General features: G+C 37.9%; 1 protein-coding gene, 1 long non-coding RNA gene and 1 pseudogene across 7 annotated transcripts in view; 1 reads left to right on the top strand and 2 right to left on the bottom strand.

The window, feature by feature from the left end:
- The window catches only part of LOC131678939 (uncharacterized), a 38348-nt gene extending 35970 nt beyond the window's left edge, over positions 1-2378 (top strand). Inside the window, exons 3-4 of the long non-coding RNA XR_009303763.1 lie at positions 1863-2010; positions 2093-2378. This is a non-coding gene — a long non-coding RNA (uncharacterized LOC131678939). The remainder of the gene's footprint in view (positions 1-1862; positions 2011-2092) is intronic.
- Positions 1-15413, bottom strand: part of LOC131678864 (AMP deaminase 2) — a 76144-nt gene that overhangs the window by 29002 nt on the left and 31729 nt on the right. For 5 of the 6 annotated variants that reach the window (XM_058959317.1, XM_058959301.1, XM_058959294.1 and 2 more), the window contains one exon: positions 5890-6082. In XM_058959317.1, the coding sequence (XP_058815300.1) occupies positions 5890-6082 (193 nt within the window). Of the gene's footprint in view, positions 1-5889; positions 6083-6192; positions 6372-15413 lie in introns of those variants that run through there. The other variant, XM_058959308.1, reaches the window with a different exon arrangement.
- On the bottom strand, positions 9947-11803 carry LOC131678932 (putative nuclease HARBI1; annotated as a pseudogene).

Below are 15413 nucleotides of genomic sequence, written 5' to 3' on the forward strand. Positions count from 1 at the left end.
CGTTTCTCGCTATATCTCAGTAACCAAGCAGAATGTCAAAGTTGTGTAAACGCCTTTTTGTAGAGATTTTTTAGACAAATAATGTGGCATATCTAACTCAGTTTACCCCAAAATGGCATTTGTCATAAAATAGCACAACAGCGACGAAATACCAAAGAGAATAAAAAGACGAATGGTGTGAAGCCAAAAATACATTATTGAGCAGACCAATCGTGCAATGTAAATAAACATTATCCATGCCTGAGTTGGAGGAGATAAGTATTGTACATCCATCAAAAAAGAAATTTAATTTTTCATCAGAATTTAGTTCAATCGTGATTGTAAGGTGCATTCTAGAGTAAAAACAAGCTTTAGAATTATTTCATCTCTTCGTTCAGAAATGCAAATCATTTGATAAACAAATCCAACGATCGACATACGGTTTTTCAAAGTACAATAGGAGTCATTTAAAGTGCTGCCTATGAAAGCGGTTGCCAAAATTCTAGTGTTGAAATCATCGTAAAGGGAGTGTTGCCGTTTTGACTGATTTTCACTCTTCGCCTCTCTCCGGTTAATACAAAAAGCGGAAAACAGTGCGCCCAGAATAGACGGCTGCAATAATATTTGTTTGCTTTCTATTATCTTTCATGAATGATAATGGCCCTTGGCATCAAAACATTAATAAATAGACAACAAACTGTTTCATTAGGATGAGATTTATAAACGTAACCTGTAACTTCTTACTAAATTAATCTTGCCATGTTGACTGTTGTGTATGCACATATAGCTAAAGCTAAAGGACTATTAATAAATTACGTAACGCTTTTAGCTGGTTGTGGTATGACAACATGTGACATATGGGGGAAAGGGAAGGAAAGAAAATTTAATGAATTTGTTACGCACTAGTGGAGGGGACATAAAGACATTAGTGACAATTTGTTACATTGAGGGAGGGGGGATTCGATGTTGAGCAGTTTTTGCGTTTCTCAATTGATGCTGCGCACTCACGTTGAAAACCGGACGTAGGCTTATCAACCTTCAGCGACATTTTGTTCCAACAATGAGCTATTTGTACAGCATCCTTAGTCGTATTTCTAGTTTTCCTTACAGACACTATATAACAGACTAGCGGAGAGAAAAACAGTAGCAACCATGAATGTAAACTGGCATCACGGAAGCTCCCATAAGCTTTCATGGGCTTCCTCATGTACTTCCCCTCTTAAAACCCTCATGCTCGTTTGGCTGCACTGTTTGACAGTCCGTTTGGCTGCAATTTTTGACACTTCGCTAGTCTGTGTATAGAGTGTCTGTAGTTTTCTTTATCTTATTGACAATCACCTATTACGGCGGAATTGAGGGCTGTTGGGTGGGTGAATATACTTTTGAATGAATTCCACTTTATTGTCACCGTAGTACATCTCTGCTGTAAGGTCAGCTTACTAAATCTAGCCTTCACTTCTAGATCTTCACTTGGGCCTTCGATTTCTTTATTAGGGCAGTGTACGTGAACAATCCAAAGAACAGAAACAAATCAAATTTTGCACAATTTCTCTTAAAAGCGCACTGCGTGTTTCGGTGCGGACAAGATAAGTCCATTGGAGACTCATATAAAAATGTTCTGCACTCACATGGAAAATCAAAAGACGCACATCATACGTACGTCGAAATTAGCTTCCAACAAATATTATGACCGAAGTTTTAAACTGTAAAAGATAAGTTCAAAGTGAAGTTCAACGTTGAAAAATTCGAAATTTACATCGAAATGTCTTATTTAATAAGCAATCTGAACCTGCGGAAAGCGAATCACACTTTTCATTACAACAGACATTTTAAATATTGAAATTAATATCTCTGAATGTCTCCAAATCTTTTGACATTTTTAGAGCATCACAATAGAAAGCTTGAAGGATTCTTAAAGGATGGTATAAAGCTGACTACACAGAACATCGCTGAACTACGTGCAAACGGAAGCTATTAGGCCATGATGATTGAAGGAAGAACTCAGAATGACCGAATTCGAGTTCCGAAAGGGTTAAGCATTTGCTAAAAGATTCTTCCACGAATCCATAAACAGTATCAATCAATTTAATATAATTTTTTTCTTTAATTTCAGAAACCTTCAACCAAAACCCATGTAGCTCCCTGCAGTTACAAGATTCTTCTAGAAAAGCATCATGAAGAAATTTCTGCTCGCATTTATACGGAAATTACGGAGAGAATCACCGAAGAGGAGCGTTGTTTATTCGAAGCGAATTCGTCTATGTGACTTTTCAGGAATATTGCAGCGATTGCACCGCGTTGCGTATCTAAAAACGATGTTACTCTAAAAGAAACTCTGGTAATCATTGTATCATCGACGTCGCTAACGCTCAGAGTTTGGATCACGACTGGAACAAGTTTGATACGTACTTTCCACTTTTTAACCGTTAATATAAATTTCGTCCTACATTCCAAATTTCCAACTAAATCCAATTGTCTCCTGATGTTTTTTTCAACAACCATAGAAATCTACAAATTCTACATCTAAAACGTAAACTTGGCGAAATTCAAACAAAAAGAATCAATGGTACAGCGAATCTGACCGCCATGGCTAGCAGAAGTATAGCAGAGTTTCGACAGCCGTTTTAAAATTTTTGACAGCTGCCACAATCTTGATGCTGGCTGTCAGATGTTCTTCCAAGCTGACCACAGCTCACTCATATATCACGTACATATGAATGTCTCGGTGTATCTCTTTTCAATTTGAATGTAAGACAAAGAAGTTAAAAAGAAATATAAAGAGGCACCATTTAGAAATTAAAAATAAATATTGGATGGTGCAATTGGGTGATTCGAGTGTAGTAGGGTTCGTGACCCGTACTCTTCTTGTGAGTGACTTTGTGTTGCAGTTATGGTTGCGAACGGCCATATTCGAAACCTAACCCAGAGGAAATAAATCGAAGGTTCGTTGAAACAAAGAAGGCCCATAGCAATCAAGACAAACCAGAACATATCAATCGTTTTCCCCGAAAATTTAGAAACCAAGACAGCCAGTTAAAACCAGAACATATCATGGAATACCAGGGTGTCTAGTCGCCCTAATGATAAGTAGCTGGAGAAGATCCTAGAAAATCCCTTACATCTGTGATTGTGTGACTTTCTTCAAACATGATGTTGAGACCATCGTTAACGTCATTGGTGAACGATATTGGGACATGTTTGAGGACTGGTTGTTTCCAATTGGCGTCATTCAAGAATATGAAAACCTTTAGTTTTCACAAGAGGGGGCAACAACTCTTACGCTAATTGAAACAATCTTTTTATTGAAGCAATGGTCGATAGACGAATCGTATCATAAAAGGGTAATGTCCATTAGGATTTTTTATAGGGCGACTGGTGAGCTAGAGCTTAACATTGAACTTGTTATTCACGAAATTTCTCGAGTCGGCCTTTAAAAAGCGTCCAAAAAGATTATTTTCTGGTAACAAACTACGGAAAGTTTACATGACCAAGCAGCCATTTTTTATGTAAAACTCCAAAATTTGAAGACGTTGTTCGATCAGATATTTTTTCATGATAAACATGATGCAATGAAAACTAAATCAATTGGAAGAAAGATGTTCAGTGTTTGGATGATTTCCGAGACAGCTCACGTTGAAGGTACATAGTCAAACTTTACTGATAAATAAAAAAATATTTTATGATAGTGTCAGACAAGACAGAAATCAATAAAATATTTCGTTGAAAATAAATTGAAATAAATTTATATAGTTACGTTTAGAATATTGAGCTGTATGCAATAAAAGAATAATTTTATTCTTCATTCAATGATCCAATTGAAAAAAACAGTAAAAGCACCCTCTAGATATAACATTAAATCAAAATCATTGAATCACACCAAAACACTTTTTTATGTCAGAACGTTGCACTGGGGCACAAACGTTCCCCCATGCGTTTGATCGCAATTCTCGCAGGTAAAAATGCAAACAAAACAAATGAATAATATATCATTTTCTTTGTTTTTCAATTGAGAAAACAGCTGTGTGGGTGAAAGTACGGACTTTATTGAAACATTGGTAAATAAATTGTCTTGAGCAAAAAAAAGATGCGAGAAATCGCGGTTTTGACTTTTTTACAAAATTTTTAAAACTGCAAATTTTCAGCCGATTTGTAAAAACTCAAAAGATTTGAAAAGTTGAAAGAATGGTCTAATAACGGAATGAAATGGAATTTCGATATTTCTGAAAAATGCAATTATTTGGACGAGTGAAAATCGAAAAATCGGGTATTGGAATATACCACGAAATGGGGCGGAAATCGAAATAATAAAAAAAAATCTGATAAGTAATACATTGGTAACACGGAACGCTACTGTTACAATAGTTCCTGTGCACAGATTATACTTGCAAGCCATTATCTTTAAAAGCTATAAAAAATAGAAAATAAAACAGTTAAATTAGGGGCGGGCATAGCGTAGTTGCTAAATCGATTGCCTTGTACGCAGCTCATCTGGGTTCGAGTCCAGACCCCGCACATAGGGTTAGAAATTTTTCATAAGAGATTTTTCTAACCCGAAGAGGCGAATGACCTTAAGGTTAAAACCTCTATAATCGAAATAAAAAACAAAAAAAAAACAGTTAAATTCAACGTAAATGAGAACGATTTTTTTTTTGCTTCAAAATTAAATTGAATTAATTTAATATTTAAACTAATATTGTCACGAGTCACATTTCCACTGACAGAACAAAACACTAACTGTACACTGGGGTACATCCCAGCCAACTTTGTAATCCAAGCCAACTTTGACTCCTGCTTAGGGGAAAGTGAGGCAATATGAGCACCCTAAGGTCGAAGGCAAATATATCTGAAGCAAAACATACAAATAATCCCAAATTACCCTCTATTGGTAGAATAAAACATATTCTTCACATGCAGTTACTAAACATGCTGAAGAAAATTCAAAATCTTTGAAAATAATCGTTTTTTGTAATGATCGATTTTTGGCTTATTAAAAACCTTGTGGGGCAATATGATCATGTCGCAAAATATTATATTTTATTACAAAATTTTAAATTTATTTCACTTATAATTATTAAGAATCATATTTTCGATTGATTTAGTGACATTTAGTTGCCTATGAAATTCATCTTATAGTTTTTTAACAGCATTTAGAATCAAATTTCCATTTTGTTTAAATCATATTTTTGCGAGTAATTTTCTGGGGAATTCATCGTTATTCATCGTTCGTAGTAGCTTCAGGTATAAAACATTTACATATGGATAATTTTTCGGAATTTAATACATAAACTCATATGAGATTTGTGTGCTGCTCATTTTGCCCCATGCCGTAAAGCTATTTCCGCAGATTTATTTTATGGAAACTACAAAATCTTGTTAAATTATTTTTATGTTTGGAATGCTTAGAAAGCCGTTAAATATTCCGAAGAGGTATGCATGTTTCAATTAGCGCACACATACGTCATGCGAATGCTTATTTCATATAGCTTGAATCTTAGAACATTTTCAGTTCTTTGGCATCCCGTCAGATTTTTGTATTTTTCGTGATTTAAGATTTGTTTTTTTGTCGCAATTGAAATATTACATCATCTAATAGTGATTGACGGAGCATTCGTGCAAACAAAAAAATCGAAAATTGTACATAATTTTTTGGAAAACGGGGGTGCTCAACTTACCCCACATGGTGATATTGCCTCACTTTCCCCTACACGAAGACCAAAAGCAAACCAACTCTACCACCATTTCCTACTCTTACTATGCACTCGAAATTGAATTATGGTTAGGGTCCCACGTCGGCAAATGTCGAATTCTCGTCTTCACAAGGCTCCAAAGATGGCGTGGGATGCATTTGTACCCCAGTGCAACGTTCTAAGGTTAAATAATAACGTATAACAAGAAAGGATATGTACTTACTTCGCATTTAACTGCCGTTGAAGCTGTAACTTTTTCTCGATCTGCTCGATGGGGAACTGTGGCACTTCGTATGGGGCAGAAATTTCGTTCGGTAAGCCTCCGGGGATATTCTCCTGCGACATGCTGAGCGCTGCAGCACCAGCTCCACCTCCAATAGCATTGTGGATCCCTCCTGGCGATTCGTTGCATTGGGCTATAGAATAATCAACAGAAACAATAAAACCATTTTAGTTTTATGGAATCGTTAGAACACGTTTAAAACAAGAAGTCAAAATATATCAACTACAAAGATCAACACGTCACCACCATCATCGCAATCACTCTCCGTCCTATTCGGTCTTTTGAACTTTTCCATCAGTTGCTGATCGATAAGGATCTGCAGTACCGATCGGGAGTCCTGTTTGTTGAAATTCATTCAGCCCAACTCTGGAGAACCCGGCTACAATTTCCAAAATTCTACACAACTGACTGCACCCACCGAGTGCTAAGCGGTTACTATTTCCACAGCAGCACCGGACGCAGTCCAGTTTTCTCTGATGAGCACATCGAAACACGAAATGGCATCCGATTACGGAGTGACTCGACCCGACCTTCACAATTATAAGTCAACGTCATCGCACGACCAACAGGCAGAGGGAAAACGCTGCGGCGCCAGAAGCAATAGTTTTTCTTCGCTAGAATGTATAAAGCCGGTGGTATACTGTATAAAATATTTGAGAAAGAAATCGAATTTGACGAACGTGTCCAGCGAGTACTGGTAGCTTTAAGAAGTCTTTGCAAGTTACTGCACCAAGGCGCAGATCATAGATATAGGATAAACGTATATTATCCGGTAAACAATTTTAATTTGTTTCCACAGACCTTTTTTGAATTTTATACGGTAAATAATTTGAAAATATTAAATCCCATTTTAAAATCCTAAGCAACAATGTAACAAATTTGAAGCAAATTGTAATAGGAATATTTCATTCCAGGAAAAAAAAATTCAAATTGATACACCGTTCCAGCGCCACGTTATCAGCTGTTTGTTTAGGCATTTTTAGACTTTCTCTTCGTTTGTTGTCTTACCGGCTGGAATCTATTGAGCTAGACAAAGAGCATAATAATAATTATACATTCCTAATAAAGATGCACGATGAGAACAGCTTGACATGGAACCAGTTCTGTGTTTAGTGTAGATGTAGAACCAAACTGATATGTTTAACGTTTGGCAATTCCGAAATGTTGGCCAGTGCTGTCAGGTATGTCTTACTAGCAACTCTAACCATTACGATTGTACATTTAATTTTTAGTATATCTACAAGAAGTTACTAAATGCATTAGTTGCCAACAGCAAACCATGAAGGGTTGATCATTTGAATCCGAGAATTTTCGTCATTAAAAACGCTCGCCACGTCAGAGATTCTTTTGATACAGCAGGGTGTCGTAAAAGGGACGGCGGTGCGCTGTTCGTGGATGACATTTTTAGTCCCAGCCGTTCAGTCTTCTGTACGGAGATACACCTAGGCAAATCAGTGTGGTCATTTTTGAACAGTTCATAGATTTTCAGTTCAGCACACAATAATCGGAAAAATACTTCACTATTGACAGAAACTGAAAGTAAGAAGAACTTAACTAATGGTCGTTCTGCAAAGTGTTCAGGGCATTCTGGATGGCAGCTAGTTATACGAAAGCAGGATGATACTGAAACCATTGGGACTTTTTTATAATTCTTTTATTTGATACGGCTCATAGCGGTAGCTTAACGGAGCCGTGGATCTTTTACATGTTTACAAATGTAAAAATAAAAATATAAACAAATATTATTATAATATTGGATCTCGTGCGCGCAACTTTTTATTGCGAGCGGAGAGCTTCTTTCGCGGGGTTTGCTGGCAATCTGCAATCTGCATGGGGGTCATTTAATTCTTTTTTGTTTTTCACGTCCAGGTATCCGCGATCAGATGGTTTTCTCTGTAGTTTGTTTAATTATAATTCCGTGAGTTTTGAGTTTTTTTGTCAAGTAGGAGGGTACGGGCCTTTCGACCCGCATCCTCACTACAAAAACGCCGTTAGGAGTACCCGGGAAGAAGTTTCTCCAAGTATCAGGTGTAACGGATTCTACTTCTCCGTAGTGTGACATGCATTTTGCAATTGCCTCAGGAGAGATACGATGTGATAGGTCATATAGCTTTACATCTATATAATCATTTTCAATATAAACGGGAATTTTAATTCCAACGTTGTCATTCTCAACCACGTCTTTTAAGTTGTTCTGCAAAACGAAACGCTCAGCTTGTGCTAACGTGTTGAATGCTATTAACACTGCACTGCGAAGATGATGATACTGAAGGTACAACACTTCCGTAAGTCTAAGTTGCATTTTTACCTTCAAAAGGTATTCCACTTCACAAAAACTCGGGCGCGTTGAACAAAATTTCAAGTCAACGACCGCGGCGTTGGGTCGGAGTAGAGCTTTTTCGTCAACTTTACTCATGGTAACAAGAATAATCCGATGCTTCCTTTGTTCTCGAGACAACGTACACTAGATCGAGAGGCCTGTTGTTTACTTGGCTCGATTGTAGGTCTTACAGCGGCTGAGGTAGAAAGTAGACTGTAACCATTGGGACTCTTCGATACGTAACAAGTCCATGGAAAATATATTCTCGCAGGCAACGTATTCGTATTTATTTATTCGCAACCATTTTTTGAATCTTCGAACAAACAGAGGTAATCCCAAATTTCATAAGTCTCCTCGTGCCTCGATGTATCGAAGAACAAAGGGGAGTAAGAAGTATCTCGAAAATTGATGGGAGTAAATGGTGCAGGATCAGCCGATACGAATTGTGGTAGGAAGCTGATGTTTCTGATTTATGGATAGCAATCATTACTACTTATCTCCAGTCTAGTGGAACAATGTTTTATTCCATGTTTTTGAATGGTAAAGTTGGGAATGATTCGCTCGTCGATGAGACTCTGTCTTCGCAGGAGATAGAAATGCTTGCTGGTAGCGATGGTCAGCCCGAACAGTCAGTGAGTAAGAGTCGCGTGGTGCATTTGAATATAACAGTAGCACACAAGCTTGAAGCATTGGGTCGTATGAATAAAAACTAGCATGTGCTCAAATAGTAGTAAATGCTCGAAAGCAAAGTAAAGTCTTAAAATTAAAGTAAACGGTGCGTCGGTATGAATAAAAACGATCAAAGCATGCGCTATATTCGAAAAAGTAAAAGCTAGCGTTTACTTCAATTCAAGCTGTAAAGCATTCCCAATTCGTTGTGTTCGTGGTCGTCGTGAGGATTTTCTTGTATATTTCCGGGTAAAAAAACAAAAATGGAATCAGGAAACCCAACGCTCGGTGAATATCTGGACGAAAACAACATTCGGATGGACCAAATAGATGCAAATAGTACGGTAAAATCACAACCAGTTAAGCGTGTCGATGATACTTTTTTCGCTCTTTGTTTGCATAAACACGGATCGATTTTGTTTCAAAAAGGGCAAACTCCCGTTTTGAAATCAATGAAAAAGAGAGCTGTTCAAGTGGTTGTTGATCACATTTCAAGGAAGAAAGGTGTTTCGCTCACCGAACAGCAAGTTCTGAAGAAGCTGAACAACTTAAAGAACCGGGTGAAAGTGAAATCCGACGAAAAGGCGACTGGAAATAAAAAAATCGATTTAAGTCGTGGTGAAAAGATCATCTATGACCTTCTCGGAGCTGCTGAAAATCCAGCAATATCCAAAATTCATTGTAAGTACCATGCTCACGGAATAATTCGCCCGCATAGTTACTCTTATTATTGATGTTTTTAAATAGATGGTGTATCTATTGGAACGTGCAAGAAAGCCGAAAGCTATTCCGAATCCGATGCAAGCGATTCTGGTTCTTTGAGCCCAGGAGAAGGAACTTCACAAGACAAACGAAACTTACCATCTGAGGCATCCACGAGTTCCAAAGCCTATAGAAGCGGTCGACAAAGAAAATCGATGCTATCGAAAGGATCCATTCCTACAAAACACCAGGTATAGTGAAACTTCTAAATCAGCAAATAATCAATCACTTAAAACAAGTCATAAACTCAAATCTTCATTAATTCCTATTTCAGGGGTATTTTGAGACGACAGAAACGGCTACTTTGAGCACACCTGATTTGCAGCGCCTCGTGCTTGTGAAGCAGTTGAATTACTTTACTGAGCAAACTGAATTGACAAAAAAGATAGAAAAGGTGCTGTCGAAAGCTGACCAGGTGTTGAGATCACAAATCTCCAATCAAGAAGATGAACAGTTTTCTGGAACCATTCATTCTGCGGGAGTAGATAGTGAATGCGACAATCATCGATCAGATGATGACTACAAAGAGCAAAACCACCAACCGGATACAGATACGGAGGATTCTATTTAATCTTATTAACGATAATTTTTTTACACATAATCGAATTTCTCTTTCTACATGCAGGCTACACAACAACCCAGAAATTAGCCATTGGAATTTAACTAAAACTGGATTAAAAAACTACGCACAGAAATATATTGAAATAAATTATGATATATTTATGTAATATGGCGTTTACAATTGAAATAAATATGTTGTAATAGCATTACGTCTTGCTTGACCTCTTTTTTTATCATTGTTATTTATTTCATCAAGCATTGGAACATGTATATTTCTATTACTTGTGGGTCGAACCTCTTCAAATTCTTCATCCTTTAAATATTTGGCTATATTGTGCAACACAAAATAAGACAGAATCATGCTTGGAATACGACGTGTATTAACTCGTACTTTCGATTGCAGGAATGGAAACCTCCGCTTGACCTGACCAAACACTCGTTCTATTATGACTCGTTCACTGCTATGAATTTTATTGTACCGTTGTTGTTGGGGGGTATTGGGATTTCTGAATGGAGTCATGACCCAAGGAGCAATTCCATAGCCATCATCACCTAGCAATAAGGCTTCGGCAGGATTCTCATGCATTACCTGAAACACTGATGAATTTTTCCATATTCTAGAATCGTGTACAGATCCTGGCCATGTACAATCAATACTGGTGAACAATTCGTTTGCATCACATGTAGCTTGTATATTGAACGATTTTAAACCTTTTCTATTCACATATTCATCTGCATGTTCATATGGACTTTGAATAATGACATGAGTGCAGTCCAATGCTCCTATTGAGTCCGGAAATTTGAACTTTCTACGCCATATATTCTTAGCCGCATCCATATCTTCTTTCGTGACCGGAAATTTAATCCAATCAGAAGATTTTGATGCAATTTTTTGGCATACGTTCCAAATAGTTTTGCTGACAGTCGTTTGGTGTATTCCAATATCTTCCCCAACACCAACCTAGAAATATGCACATATTTCATAAATTTAACGTTATTAGATGTATAACAAAAAGCTGTTTTATTATTCCAAAACAAAACTGTTTACCTGGAATCCGGGATCTCCAACATATCGAAGAAAAATTAAATTACTAAAGCACCGCCTCTAGTTTCATGAGATGAACCGAGAAAATGAGCAGCTAACCATTCGACATTATTTTCTGTAAACCGGTATTAGTGCTTAAAACTGCCTAATTCATTGCTACGCCGTGTTCTATATATTTTACGACGTCGAACACTAAAATCCATAAACATGGCCATTTTTGTGTTGGATCACCAGTATGTTGTGTTCTAATTGTTTCCAAGAAGCAACAGTTACTAGATGGATTTTCATAGGACGCACGAAAAAACAGCCTCTTAGCACAACTACTTTAAATATGTATGAAATTTTGAAAATGTGTTGGTTGCTGCGAAAAACACATATTTCATTGACATAAATGGTTACACATAAGATGTTAGAAAAAATTGCAAAAATAACTTTAGATTCACTGTAACTCTAAACTAACACAAACTAATTCTTTATAAAATGCATATGGGTCATTCCACGCGAAATGATCGAACAATTGGCAAACTTCAAATAGGCCTTTGTGAATTTAAACCTATTTTGGAGAACTTGTTCACCTATGGTCAATATAAAACCTGTTTTAATCCACCTATCGGTGCAATCGTGCCTTTCTCATTTCTGCATAATCGATTATTTTCAATATTTATTATTATTTTTCGAGATTTCATCAAATTTCGACGTTTTATGCATTTTAAAGACACTTGGCATCAAAAATAAAAATTCGATTTTTAAATTTTCCTTTTCAGTTCCTCCTTCTATGAACTCAGGAACCGTCGTATGTCGGCCAATGTCAAAGCGACTTTGGGGTGTCATTAGTGATCTAGACTGTTATAGTGGTATCAATTTATATGCGTGGTCGCACTCTTAACCCTCAAAAGGCAAGCTATAATAGTGACTTCAAGAAGCATCACTCGTAAGACCCAACGAAATCGTAAGCCTCGTTTTTATCGTTTTATCAGTGAGAGAATCGAGATCCCGAAAAGATTCGATCAATTGTAACATTTCAGGATTAGTTAAAGTTTAAAATTAGTTAAAGTGAAAATGGAGCTTAATCTCGCTGAAGTTACGTACATTCAGCTCCATCACGTAAAAAACTGTGTTTTGATCACGTTTAGAAGCTTAGCACAGGTCGAAAACTTCATTGCAAAGAACAACATGCAACACGAGGTCGAATTTAATAACACCAGTATCAAGATCCCCGTGCATATGGAAAACGACATGGTGGACGTGCGTATCCATGATTTGGCCCCGCGAACTAGGGAAGATTACATCAAACGAATCATGTCGCAATATGGCGAAGTAGAATCTATTACGAATGACACCTGGAGAAATTAAATAATAAATACCTTCTTACATGACTATCGAATGCAAATCATCGAAGGATGGCGTGACCTATAAGCAAACAACACTAATCACATATCCCGGGCAGACCCCAACATGCCAATTCTGTAACCATACAGTCCACTACGGAAAAACATGCGCCGAAGCAACTAGTCAAAACTCATCTACTACAGCCAACAAGCCTAACAAGCAGCCACCGACACCTTCAGATCAACCAAAAACAACGATCCAATTAACCAATACTGCAGGTACAACGACCACGACAACCACTCCCAAACCAACAACTAGCATCGCCAATAAAAAAGCAAATACCGAAGCAGATGGACATTCAACAGCGACCCGTAAGAACAAGAAACAAATAAGAACCTCTGATCGTGAACAGCAAGAAAGCAGTACCGATGACGACATGGACGGGAACGATAACGCGAAAGAAGAAGGCAGACTGAATGAGCCCCAAGCGGCTTCACCGCCAAAGAAAAAGATTTCAACACGCTGCAGCAAACTGCGTCAACAAGATTTGGCAGACCGACATTCTTAGATTTTTTTTTAATTTTTACTTATTGTAAAAAAAAATTAAAAGACCCACGGCTCCGTTGTGCTAACGCATTGAGCCGTTTCAAATAAATGTTTAGATTAAAAAAAAATAAAACTCATTATTAAAAAGTTGAAAAAAAAAATTCCATCTTGACGCATCGACGGATCCCCCAGCGGATTGTAAATGTCCAAAACTATTGATTTTCAACGGCCAACAACTTCCCCTTCAACGATACTAGGTGACCGCTAATATTTTGCTTGCAGTCCTATATAAGCCACAAATGTCGTTCACTACATTCATTTTGAACCGCTGCTATGAAATTTGTTTGCAACAGTTCTAACGCAACGGATGATGAAAGTTAGACACAGGGCCATTACATACATTTGCAACTGTTAGCGAACCAAACCAAACTACGGCACCAAGCCTAATAACCAAACTTTCAGGAACATGTAACAGGCACGTTCAGTAGCACGAACGTTTTTGCTTTTCTCTCGTCCGTTTACATGCACAGCAGCCGTAGTCAAACTTGCACCGGGGCTGTCGTGTTTCCCTAACTTTCGTATAGAAATGTCATTTGAAATGACTTCTTCCAGCCTTGCTCTCCAGTCCATGTTCACCGTTAGTGAAGGGTTACAGAATGTAACATCGATTATAGACTCCCTCTCGTCTCTTCGAAATATGCTAAAGGAACCTTCATTGCACAATCGTAGGTCCAAGTTCACATATCTCCTCTTGTGTTCGTTATTCTACTGCCCACTTCACAACCCAGGTATTGCTTTTGCCCCTCTCTTGTATATAGAATCTTATTTCTAGTCTTAAGATAGCTGTAAATTTTTTTTCTCTTTCATAAAAAAAATATTTCAACATTATAACCTCCTAGTTTGAAGATATCCAAAATGTAAAAACAAGAGAATTTGGCACCGCTAAGCTAACGCATTTGTGCCTATCAAATAAACGAAATGAATAAATAAAAACCAAGGTATTGAAGTCACCACCAATGACTATCAGCGTTCGTTGTTTGGTCGGTCACCCACTGTTCGGTTAACTGTTCCAACATTATACTGAACTGTACCACTATCCAACTTGTAGGTGCGAAACAGCTGCACATGAAGACCCGTTGATTTTGGCGATCACGAAGCCTTTTGTTCACGAGTTTTCTGAAGTTAACTCGGACCCTCGCTATCCGTGAAATAGCTCGACCTTTCATCCATTTAATTTCCGTCATTCATCTTGCTTTCCGCCATTCTATCCATCTATTAGGCTATATAGATCCTCGGCGAGCTTGAACCATTTAGCCACGAACTCCACTCGGATATTACCCAGCGGTAAGTTACCGCAAGGCATTTCTGTGAGTCGTTTAGCTTCCGTTTTCGTGAGCTATTTAGCTTTCATTTCAGTGATCCATTTCGCTCCTGATAGCATGAGCCATTTAACTTCGGTTTCCGTAAGCCATTTAGTTCCCAGCTTTGTTGCGACCTACTCAGATAGTCCCTGGCGTTAAACTCACCTTAATCCGACTGAGAGTTCCCCGGTGCCGGAATTTCTCTCGATACCTATGCCGGTTTGTGAACCAATTAGCTCTCAGTTTGGTTACGATACAAGTGAGCCATTTAATTCTCCGCTTCTTCGCGAGCTAGTCGATGTAGTCCTCGGCGATAGGTCAAGCCTCCATAACGAGCCAACCAGTAGGTGCCGAGGTCTGTCGTCAATTTTCACTACAAGAAAATATTCTCAGAAGATAACTTTTGAAAAAGAAACTTAGATAATTCCATTTAAAATATTAGGCACATTTTTGTCGAATATATACAATTTTTCAAATTGTAATAAAATATTTCGGGGAGGAGCAGCTGCAAAAAAGGTGTTTCGAGAAAAACAGTTTGTTGAAGTTGTTGAACTTTTCAGTACGCTCATTTCATCACCACCGCCGCTGCCACTGGTCTACAGGGCGTCGGCCATCCCAACCTACCGTGGTAGTGAACCATTAAAATTTAGAATGTTTCTTTTTATACCAAGTGTAGCTTATCAAACGTCCAAAATCTTCTCTGTATCTCCAAAACCCCGGAATTCGGTAAACAAAAGAGGCCTACAATGCCCGTTTCAAGACTTCCATACCAGAAGTCGGAGTTTTAGCAAGTCCCTGGGGGCATCGCATTCTTCCGAAGCGAGATACTTATATGGTGTGCCGACTGATTACAAAATTGACATGTAAGGTT

Source organism: Topomyia yanbarensis, chromosome 1 (assembly GCF_030247195.1).
Source record: "Topomyia yanbarensis strain Yona2022 chromosome 1, ASM3024719v1, whole genome shotgun sequence".
NCBI classification, from domain to species: domain Eukaryota; kingdom Metazoa; phylum Arthropoda; class Insecta; order Diptera; family Culicidae; genus Topomyia; species Topomyia yanbarensis.